Source organism: Gavialis gangeticus, unplaced genomic scaffold, assembly GCF_001723915.1.
Source record: "Gavialis gangeticus isolate Ggan-Ray unplaced genomic scaffold, GavGan_comp1, whole genome shotgun sequence".
NCBI lineage: Eukaryota > Metazoa > Chordata > Crocodylia > Gavialidae > Gavialis > Gavialis gangeticus.
Genome location: NW_017729031.1, coordinates 74,101,826 through 74,112,925, shown reverse-complemented (window position 1 = coordinate 74,112,925; position 11,100 = coordinate 74,101,826). Strand labels below are relative to the sequence as shown.

At 43.0% G+C, this 11,100-nt stretch overlaps 1 protein-coding gene across 1 annotated transcript in view; it reads left to right on the top strand.

Annotated features, from left to right (window-relative positions):
* The window catches only part of TMEFF2 (transmembrane protein with EGF like and two follistatin like domains 2), a 299,411-nt gene that overhangs the window by 15,708 nt on the left and 272,603 nt on the right, over positions 1-11,100 (top strand). Inside the window, exon 4 of the mRNA XM_019523121.1 lies at positions 2,308-2,334. Coding sequence (XP_019378666.1) covers positions 2,308-2,334 — 27 coding nt within the window. The remainder of the gene's footprint in view (positions 1-2,307; positions 2,335-11,100) is intronic.

The window sequence follows — 11,100 nt, the reverse complement described above, 5'->3', positions numbered from 1 at the left end:
AGCAGGGACCCCAGCCCCATGGACCCTAGGCATGTGGTATGCTAGCTAATGCAGACGTGTGTGTCTGCAATTTCACTGGGACAGGCAGACAGCACAGTGACTGCTTAGGGCTATTTGGAGCTAATCAACAGGTCAGCTGGTAAGCTGTTTACCACAAGTTTGAAGTAATGGTGAGAAGCTGTTGTTTTGCTGATCGGGTGATAAACAGTGTTATCAGCCCCCTGCTGGCTAGCTCGCCTGTCAGTTTGCTGCAGACTAAGGAGGGAGGGAATTGAACCGGCTACAAACTGGTTCAGCCTAGCCAGGTTAGACTAATCTGCAAAGATTGAATCAGTTCAGGCTCCGGCTTTTTGAATGTCAGTGGAGCCACTATGGCTAGGACAATTGCATTTCCAGGTTTGTTTTGTGTAAGCAAGAGTGGGTTGGTAGAGTATGCTTGGAAACATCTCTCCCAATTCATGTTAAGGATATAGTGTAGCTGTCTCCTTTATGAATGTAGACAGAGGAAGCAGAATGTTGATCTCAAGAGTACCTGTTGCCCTTTCTAACAGAAAAAGGAGCATTGGACAAATATATCAAAATTCCCTGCACTGGGTAGGGTAAGAAAAAATTGGCTGGCTGCTCAACCCACAACAGAGATACTCACTGAATACCAAGTAAGAACAGCGGATGAATGAGACCAAACCATCCATCAGGGATGGGTAGACAGAATCTGGACTTGAAATGTGGAAGAAGGAAGTAAAAACATAGAAGAAATGCACTGACTATAAAAAAAGATGAAAGGATGAAATAAAATTTTGTTCCCCTCTTTCCAGCAGCTGAGTGGGGAAATTAGTAGAAAGTCCCGTCGTTCTGGAAGCCAGGAGAAACACGAGATGAAGAAACCTTCGTTTGCTTTCACTCAATAGCTGGCATGGGCAGGAGCATTTGGGAGGAAGTAGATGGGAGAGTCATACTGGGCATATGGATGTTAAAAGCAGTGCTTATTAGGAAGGACCTATCACATTTTATTTCCTAATTCAAGTGCTCATTGCCTCCACTCCATATAATTATTGCAAAAATGCCACTGCCAAAAGTTATCTAGCTAGGAAACCAACATAACTGTGTTGCTCATGTGTTTTGCCTACTGAAAGATTTAATTGGTACCCTATTTCTGTGGCCCAGAAAAATTTTCAATGATTTGTTTATCTGAAGATTTTTAAAAATCTGAATAATGATGACATTTACAAACTGATGTAGATGAACTAGATCTGACTGTGAATAAATTGGGATCTGACACTGGAATGCAAGTAGAATTCGATTTTAGTTTTGCAAACTCCATTTACCCTGTAACTGCCTTTGCCATGGAGCTGGGGTTGTGAGTTGAGGTCCTTTTAAGGAAGAAGAATCTCTAAATAACATCACTATTTTGTTTTCATCAGTGTCCTTAATACAGCCGATTGTGCCCATTTTTGTTAGACTCTGGATAGTTTAAAATTGTAGGTCTTCCCATTCTTGTGCATTTTTACACACTGGCTTGGTTAGAAAGCTTCTAAATGAAGTTCAGTGCTTTACAGTTTCATGTAGCTGTTCCTCCTGAAAGTGGTAAACTAAGCATTCTAGCTAAATTATTTCAGATTAAATGAGGTTTTAAAGATAACGCATTTTGTTTAGTGAGCAAGCAAGCAATGTGAAGAGGTCTGTAATTCTGATTTTACCTTTAAGTATTAAATTATTTCACCTGAAAGTATTTTTCTGAAAGTGTGTAGGAGGGAGGAAAGGATTTTTGTGCATTCAAATTTTTTCCTTTCTTTAAAATGTATCCAATTTATGATAAGGACACAGATTCTCTGGTTGTCATCAAACATTTCTGATATACTTACAGGGATATCACAGTTTTATAAATGTATGTGACTTTCATTTCAATTGTTCCAACACTAGATAAAAGATAGATATATATATTTAAATATAGTATGTGGGGAGAACTGAAATGACAAAGTAACTTTACAAAACTGCTAAGCACAAAGCTCTTGAAGCAAAATTATTGGTCTCAATGCAACAAAACAAGATAGAGGCTTATAAGAATATTAAAGCACTCTTAGGCCTCAGTTATTTCAGTCTCTTATGGAGACTTTAAAAAAAAAAGAAAATTCAGACATCAGAAAGATGGCTTGAGTGAACCACATACAGATTAGATCTCTGTAATTTACTCAGGAATGACATCAAACATAAGATACACTGTAATACATTTAACTGAGCAATGTTGCCTTATGAATTTACAGACATATTGTCACATATGAATATAATTTAACTCTGCTCTCTTCTCAGATGCAGGCTCGGGATCAGGGGATGGAGGTAAGAGTGACCTTCTAATATTACTGTGTCTATATAAATATGTTTTTCACCATTTCATGCTGTAAGTAAATGGACTCTGTTGTTTAGTTGTAACAGTACATTCATTTCATACATTTATACTTTCTTTGTGTTTTTTTGTTTTTTTCGTTTGTTTGTTTCTTTTGGTTTTCCTGAAGAAGGGACATACTGTATTTTAGTCAAACTAACCTAATAAGGACATGCTATTTTCTTAGGAAATTCAAAAAGCTTTTTTATTTCTAATAGGATGGTGTATTATTCATGAATTGTACTAAGAACTCTATCTCCATCTGCTGTTACTAGTGCTCTCATTTGTTTTAAGTTTAAAATAATATTTCTTGTTTTTAAAACGTGAACCAAACCCTTGGCATCGTCTGCCTCCCCACTGGAGAATTCTGAGCAAATATTTTGCAGAACAAGAGAGAATTCTTTTGAAAGTTGCAAAGAAGTATTGCTGTTAGGAAAAAGATGAGGTGGTTTTAGATCAACATCAGCCAAAAATCTCAAACCCTGTACGCTTTATAGGGACAACGTAAAATGCATTCAACTGCAACTTAACATTTAACACAATGGGCACTTATTTATTAGTTACTTTGTTTAAAAATTACAGTTAGATCATAGATTTTTGATAGTCCTGAAAAAAGGGAAAATGCATAGTAATGCACTAGGAGGCACCATTCCTCAGAAGGACAAGGAATGCCAGGCATGTTGCTTTTGCAATTGCAGAGGAATAAATCTTCCATGTGCAAGTGTATTGTTAGCTGAGATGATTGACTAACTCCAAGGCAGGGCTGGATTAATGCGTAGGCAAACTAGACAACATGCCTAAGATGCTGAAATGCAGGGGTCCTGGCCCTTCACTCCACGGCGGCTCAGAGGCAGCACCTGGCTCAATCCGACTCTTCCCTGAGCCCGCCCTCACGCTTGTGTGGATTTTTATTTATTAATTTTAGTGTGTGTGTGTGTGTGTGTGTGTGTGTGTGTGTGTGTGTTTTATATGTTTAATACACACATGCACTGAAGGTTTAATCTGACCCTGCTCCAAGGCAGTTTTGTTGAGTAGCCTAGAAGGGGAAAAAATTATGACTTGGTCTATCCTCATCTGCTTGCTCCCTAAGAAGATACAGAGGTCACAGCTACTGTGTTCCCTATTCTGCAGCCAGATCAAAGATCTGAAAAGGATAGACTTAACATGGTTATGTGAAGAATGGAAATGTTACTCTCTGATTTCCTGTATAGTCATACTACAGATAATCAAAATCTTGCTCTAAATCAGTTTTCTAATGTTGGAAACCCTACGGCATTATGCTAGCAGAGAGGTCCTCAAACTTTTTCACAGTTGTGGACCACAACTCAATAGTGAGCATGTGTGGATCAACTAAGCCTCCCTCCCATGATTCTGGGGACCAGATCCCCTCACTCTTCACAACTGCATGAAAAATTGCCAAATAGCATAAGTGTTACATGGAGAAGTATTTGGGATTAGGCTGTCTCTCAGTGGGTGCATCTACATGTGCACGCAACTGCACAGTTGTTACTGTGGAGTCATTTAGTCCTTGCTTTAGCAAGTGGCTACGCAGTAACTGCCGTTGCTGTGCAATCCCAGCGGTGCACGGATCATTTCCGGCTGTACTCCAGTAGCAATGAGCTACTGCACGGTAGCGTTGGTGTCACAGTTTGTACCCATCACTGTAGTGTCATATGTAGATGAACGCAGTGCAGTGCATTGGGTAGACAGTGTGGAGGACAGCTAGTACAGATGTCTGTGGACCTCCAGCCACAGACTTACATGGACCACAAGAAATTTATGGATCACAGTGCGGGAACCAATGGTTCATGAGGACAGTATGTTGTAACTGACAAGTTTAATTTCATTGTCCATTCCATGAGAGATCCAAAAAGGAAAAAATATCCACCACTTTATCCACCCTCTCCTGCTCATCATCCTCAGTCCTGAAAAATAAACTAGCAATGCGCTCTTTTTATTACACTGGAACCAGGATTTCTCCATAAATAATTTTAATAATACTTTGTGCTTTTAGGGTTTGATTGTTCTCTAACTTACATCACTTCTACAGTAGCATGTAGTCCTTGACTTCTGTAATTTTTTCTCTAATATACATCAGTTTGAGTGGAAATAAGGCTCAGGTGCTTCTTTTCAGGCAAAGATAGATTTTGCATGTGTAAAATACTCTTTAAACACTACACAAATAGGTAAAATCAGTCTTGTAATTAACCAGTATTACCTCATTCAGTCTGAAATGTAATATACTGCTACAGAAAACCATATAAACCACAAAGATAAAAAGTATATTAGTAGATTCTTTGGGGGGGGTTTCCTCCCATTCTTTGTCATGTGATGAGAAAATTGTCACCTTATTTGCCATTTTGCTGAATTTTCTTTTACCTGAAACCACGCAGGGAAAGAGAATATTTTAAAGTAGGGCTGACAACTGGTAGGCTGCATGTAGCCATTGAGGGGTTAACGTGTAGTCTTTGGGCTCCTGGTCTGGGCAGCACTCCCTCCATCGCTCTGCTGCTGTTCCTCTTGTTGCTGCTGCTGCCAGTCTCTCTGGGCTTCACGTCCCCCAGCTTTTGCTTCCTTCTTCACAGACTGCCCTTAGGGGGTGGGACAGCCCATGAACCATGGGACTCTGGTTTGAGAGACTTGGAGGTAAGAGGAGGACAGAGTTTATGGCCCCCAGTTACTTGGAGGTTGGAGAGCCGTTTCAAAGTGTAACTTAATTTACTTTCATTAAAAGTATTGTTTAAATATTTAGGTAAAAAAATATTTTTACTTATGAATGTCCACAATATTAAGAAGTAACTGGTAAGTTTGGCATGCTAGATATGAGGTGCTGAATATTTCCCCAGTTACTTGTAGTATTTGGCATTTTTGGGAAATCAGCCAAACTTCAGATATCCCAAATTTGTCACACAAAAACTGAGATGCATAAACTCATCAGTCAATAGTGAAGCCATTGCGTAAATATTACTACATTGCCAGTGTCCTTTTTGAAGTGTCTGCAGAACTTTAAGAAAATAACAATAGCAATCATAAAAACTGATATACGTCAAAGAAATAAAGGGCAAAGAAAAACTATCTAACTAGAACTTCAGTAAGATACAATTTATACATGTAATAGGCCTTTCACCTGTATGGCCTGTTATGGCTTGTAGAAATAAAGTTAACATTTATCCAGTTTAGTATTCTGTGTGTGTTTTCTTTGTGCGTGTGTTCTTATTATTATAACATGCAAACACAAAGGAAATGGATACGATTTCAAACTTATTTGACAAACATAGAAAAGACAAATTTGACTGTTGTCCTGAAGTACCAGACTCGGAGCAGGGGACCTAAAGTATGATTTCCAAACAGATTCAGTTTAAAAGCTGAGGTTGACAAAAGACGAGTAGAACAGGACCTCAGGGACTAGCTACGCAGGTAGTAGAGAAGTAGGTCTTTGAAGTAGGCAGCATCAAGTTTGTGCATCCGTTTAAAGGTCTACAAAGCTGCCTTGTATAATATAAGACTTAATAGGCAACCAATGCTCAGTGCAGACATACATCCACGTGCCATGAGAAACTAAACCTGGGCAAAATAAATGCTGTCACTACATCATTCTTTACTGGGTATGGTTCTGTCATAAAGGATGTAATAAATTCAAGATGTCATTAGAGTAAGGCTTGAAAAATCCACTCAACAGTGATGAGTGGTAAGATTTTCCCTAGGCAATTAACTCTGAGTGCCTGCTCACCCACTCTTACATAATTTGGGATTCTTCTCTTTTTATAGAGTTGGAGGGTTTTTTTCTCCTTCTAGTTCACAAAATAACCTTCCCAATGTAAACTGAATATATACTGATGGGGTGTCACTTTTCAAAGTCTGGTGACACGTCTAGTGATTATCCAGCTGCTCATAAACTAACCAATCAACAGCAAACTGAAATAAAGGTGGCAGCTCAGTCTCATGGCTGCTATTTTCAATCCAGTAGCTCTGTGCTGTTGCTGCCTATGGGGCATATGTAGACGAAATGAGGGTCACGTGTGCACAACACTTTAAAGCGGGTTAAATGTTTTTGCGCTGCTTTAATGGCTTTGGTATTTGCACGTGTCAGCAGCTTATTGCACATTAATTCCAGCTGCTGTAGGACATTCAGCACTGTAATGTGCCTTAAATGACTTTGGAGCGCAGCAAACTAAAACACCTCCGAGGAGTTTTAGTTTGCTGCCCTACAGCTGCGGAGCAAAGCACCAGGCACCGTACAGCTTGGGAACTGCACAGGCAGCCCATGCAGGTAGCCTGGCAGCAGCCCTGGAAGGCAGGCTTCACCAAAGGAAAAAAAAGAAAAGTGGCAAGCCTGATCTATGTTTGTTTTGTTTTGTTGGTTCCCCTTCCCCCAGAGCCTGCCTGCCTGCATGAGCTGTGCAGGGACCCAGTCCTTCCCTCCGTAGCTGCAGTGCCCCGCAGGACTGCCTGAGCCAGGTGCCTGTGGGCGGGTGGCATCTGGGGGGGCATCACTGCTGTGGAGGGAAGCACCAGTCTCCCCTTACTCCCCCGGCCCCGCAGCCCAGGTTCTGCTCTGCCTACCAGCAGCTCACCCTTCCCTCCCTGCCGCCGGAGAGGCAGGTAAGATATGGGTGTACACGACACGGGTTTACTTTGCCCTAAATTGAAGCAGTATTTTTAAAAAAACACTACTTCAGTTTAAGGAGAATTAAACTGAAGTAAACCCCTGTGGTGTGTACAAGCAGCAGATGTCCCTGTTCCATGCACATCCAACCCTGGAACTTCTTAACTTGCACTCAATGGCAAATGCTTTTTCCAAAAATTGTAGAGAAGCCAAGTTTTTTGTTTGCTTGGTTGGTTGGTTTTGTTTGGCTGACCCTTCTGTAGCTTGGTATCATAACTACTTCTTCCTCATGAAAAAGTCTTTACTGTGCCCTGGTGGTCAGCCCAGAGTGTTTAGAAAGACCTTTGCTTGCTGTCTGTAGCACTTTAGAATTATTAAAGTTGCTCACAATTCTTGTCCAAGTTTTCCTCATGGGTTGTGATCTGCACTATCCCTTGCAGCTTGTTGTTAATGCCATAACATAACAGATGTATCACAGCTTCCATAGTTAGAGAATGGTTCATACTGGGCACAGTGGAACCAGAAGCAAACAGCATTTTCACCCAAGTTATGGGATTAAGGTTTATTACATTTCCAAGCCTGGTGGGGATCTTTCAAAAGAAAAAGTGAAAGGTAATCCTTCCTAAACCACCTGAGTTTGTATAAGTATTTAGGTTTTTAACTTATTCTTCTTTTTCTTTTCAGGTTATCTGAAGGTTGAAATTATATGATGTATTTATAAACAAAATAAATGTGCATCCTATCCTCTCTTAAAATGTTTTGTCCTTGCAGAACTCCAAGGTGGCTTATTTGGGATTTTTTTTCAGCATAGATCCCAGGCTTGCCCTCCTTACAAAGTTCTCACGGCTATTCTGCAAACATGGAAATTATTTTTCATACTTACTATAAGGTAGGGGTATCAAACTCACTGGGGGCCTCAGGCTGCATCTGGACCACAGGGCATTTTGTGGGCCAGATCCAGCCCAAGACGTGGGACAGATGCTGTGGACTCCTTGGCAATGGTGGGGTCCAGCAGCAGCAAGGGGTCTGGAGGCATCATCATCAAAGAGTCTGGGGGTGGGGAGGGGTCTGATGGTGGAAAGACGTCCAGGGAGGGGGGGTCCAAGTGCACAATGATGGTCCAGAGCAGCAGCAGCAACCAAAGCTTGCTGCCAATAGCCATGGCGAGCAGGGCCAAAGGGCACAGAATTCCTCAGCAGGAAATGCCCCCAGCTTCTAGTGGCCTACCAGTGCCTGGCCTGTCAGGCCAGATACAGAGGCTCTGTAGGCCTTATATTTGATACCTTTACTATAAGGGAACTGCAAGTTGCAGGTACCTCGACCACATTGTCATCTGAGTATTCAGCAAGGATGCATGTGCGAGGGTTGTATTGTATACAAGTCTGTTCACCCATAATTCCATATGCTTAAAGGTTGTCTGCAAAAGAACTAAACTTACTGAGTTAACATGTTCTGTGCAGACAAGTACACTCACACAGCGTGCCACCTAAATTGTATCTCAACGCTTCAGATTTGCGATAACCATTTTCAGTTTTAGTTACCAGTCAGAACTAGAAGAATTAACGCACAAGGCTAGAAACAGTCGTTCTGGAAATCTAAGTATAAGCTCTCTGCTGCAGGAATTTTCTTCTGCACTATCTTTACAGCAGTATATATACTATTAGGAGTTTAAAAAACAATCTCCTAGGCCTGTTCCTGTGAGCTTTAATAATACCTTTGCAGTAGTCTGGATAGCTTGAAAAATCTCTAGATGCCATCCAGAAGTTTGCTTATCTGATCCTTAATTCTCTCTAGCTTGCCCATCCCTGTGATTTATCAGAAAGGGTGCAGTCTGTTTGTCCTCTTTCAGTGCACAGAACTTCTTTCTAATGGCAGCTTCAAGAAGTTCTTTGTGTGTGTGTGATGTACTAAATTGGGAAATATAACCTATGAAACATGTAAACTGGTGACCCTGGTCAGCAGACAACAAGGCTCACAGCGCTTGGTATTTTTGTACTCATCTTAATCCTCAGTTAGGAATGTGGAGAAAAAGAGCTTGGAAAAACAAGCCCATTACCAATGGTACAGATCTTTACCTACAACCTCCTCAAGTTCATGTCTTTATTTTGGTCCTTTGTCACTTAGTTACTGTAACAGGGAGCCAGAGGCCTTTGCTTTACTCCTTTACTTTCTCCTTTCTCCTTTACTTTGAGAGAGAAACTGCAGCAGGAATGTCCACAGGCAGGTGCAGGCTGCTGACCATGGGCTAGCTGTAGGGGAGCAGGCAGCCAGGAGGTGAAAGGGCTGCAAGCACCTACTTCAAGGCAAGTTGTATAGCAACAGACAGGACAAAGACCAGGGTAGGTAGGAGGGGAACAACAGAGAAAGAGCAGTAGGCTGCTCATTAAGCTACTGAGAGGACACACCTGCACCTGGTCAGGGGAACACCTGACTGGAAGAGGAGGAGCTAGAGTGGCCATCATAGAGAACAGTCTGGTTGCCCTCTGTCCTCTATTGATATGAAAACCAACACCTTTATGTCCTCTATTTTTCTCTTGAAGAACATTTTTCTATAGTAAGATGTAAAAAATCTTCTAGAGGGACAGCTGGAAAGAGGCAGAGGAGTGTGGAAGCTGAACACCAGCCTCCTAGAAGACAAGTGGACAAGGCACAGCTACAGAGAGCTCTACACGGGCTGGAGGACCCTTTGGGATGTATACTAGAACCAGACTGAGCGCTGGGCTAGCGTGAAGGACAGGACCAGGGGCTTTTTCTAGGGAGCAGGCAAGCGGCAGGCCCTCTTCCACTAGAAGCAGCACAAGTGCCTGACTCATAAGTTACAGGACCTGCACAGGCAGGCAGCAGTGGGCTGGGATGTGAGGGAGGACATGTGGGAGATGAAGGTCCAACTTGGTGCCTGGTACCAGGAGAAGGCCAGGAAAAAGATCTTCAAGGCCAGGGCCCCCTGGGTGGAGGAGGGGGAGGAGTGGCGTGCTTACTTCTCCAGGCTGAAGAAGAGCAAGGAAGAGGTCATGATATGCCTGAAAGATGGTGGGGGAGTGGAGCACCGGTTGAAGGATGGCATGCTGGTGGATCTGGATGCCGTTCAGCTGTGCCTGTGAAGCCCCACCCAGTCCCTCGGGGAGAATAAGCAATGGCAGCTGGAGGAGGATTGGATGCCAGAGAAGCTTGAGAGGACCCTCTGGAGTTTCAAGTACGGTAAGACTCCTGGGTCAGATGGCCTGCTCAAGGAGTTTTACCTGACCTTCTGGGACCTGGTGGGCCCGGACCTGCTGGAGCTCTTTTGAGAGTGCCTGCAGGAGGGCCAGCTGGGAGCGGGGATGGAACAGGGCCTCATGATCCTCCTGTACAAAAAGGGACTGAGGGAGGAATTGAAGAACTGAAGCCAATCACCTTCCTGAACTTCGACTATAAGCTGCTGGCCAAAGTCTTGGCCGAGTGATTTAAATCCATCTTCAAGTCAGCTGGCCCTGACAATCTACACCCCAGGGTACTCAAGGAGCTGGCTAGCATTATAGCCCAGCCTCTAGCATGGATCTTTGAAAACTCCTGGCGCTCTGGTGTAGTGCCCGAAGACTGGAAGAAGGCCAATGTAGTGCCTATCTTCAAGAAAGGGAGGAAAGTGGATCCGGCTAACTATAGGCCCATCAGCCTGACCTCTATCTCGGGGAAGATCTTAGAAAAGTTTATTAATGAGGCCATCCTTAATGGACTGGCCGACACCAACATCCTGAGGGATAGCCAGCACAGGTTTGCTGCAGGTAAGTCTTGCTTGAGCAACCTCATTTCCTTCTACGACCAGGTGACCCATCACCTGCACAAGGGAGAAGAGATTGATGTCATACATCTTGACTTCAAAAAAGCCTTTGATCTGGTATCCCATGGTCACCTCTTGGTGAAACTGGCCAACTGTGGCCTTGGGTCCACCATGATCCACTGGCTGGGAAATTGGCTCCGTGGTCAGACCCAGAATGTAGTAGTTGATGGCAGTCACTCATCATGGTGTCCTGTGACCAGTGGGGTCCCCCAAGGCTCTGTCCTTGGACCCATATTGTTCAACATCTTCATTAATGATGTGGACACTGGAGTCAGGAGCGGACTGGCCAAGTTCACC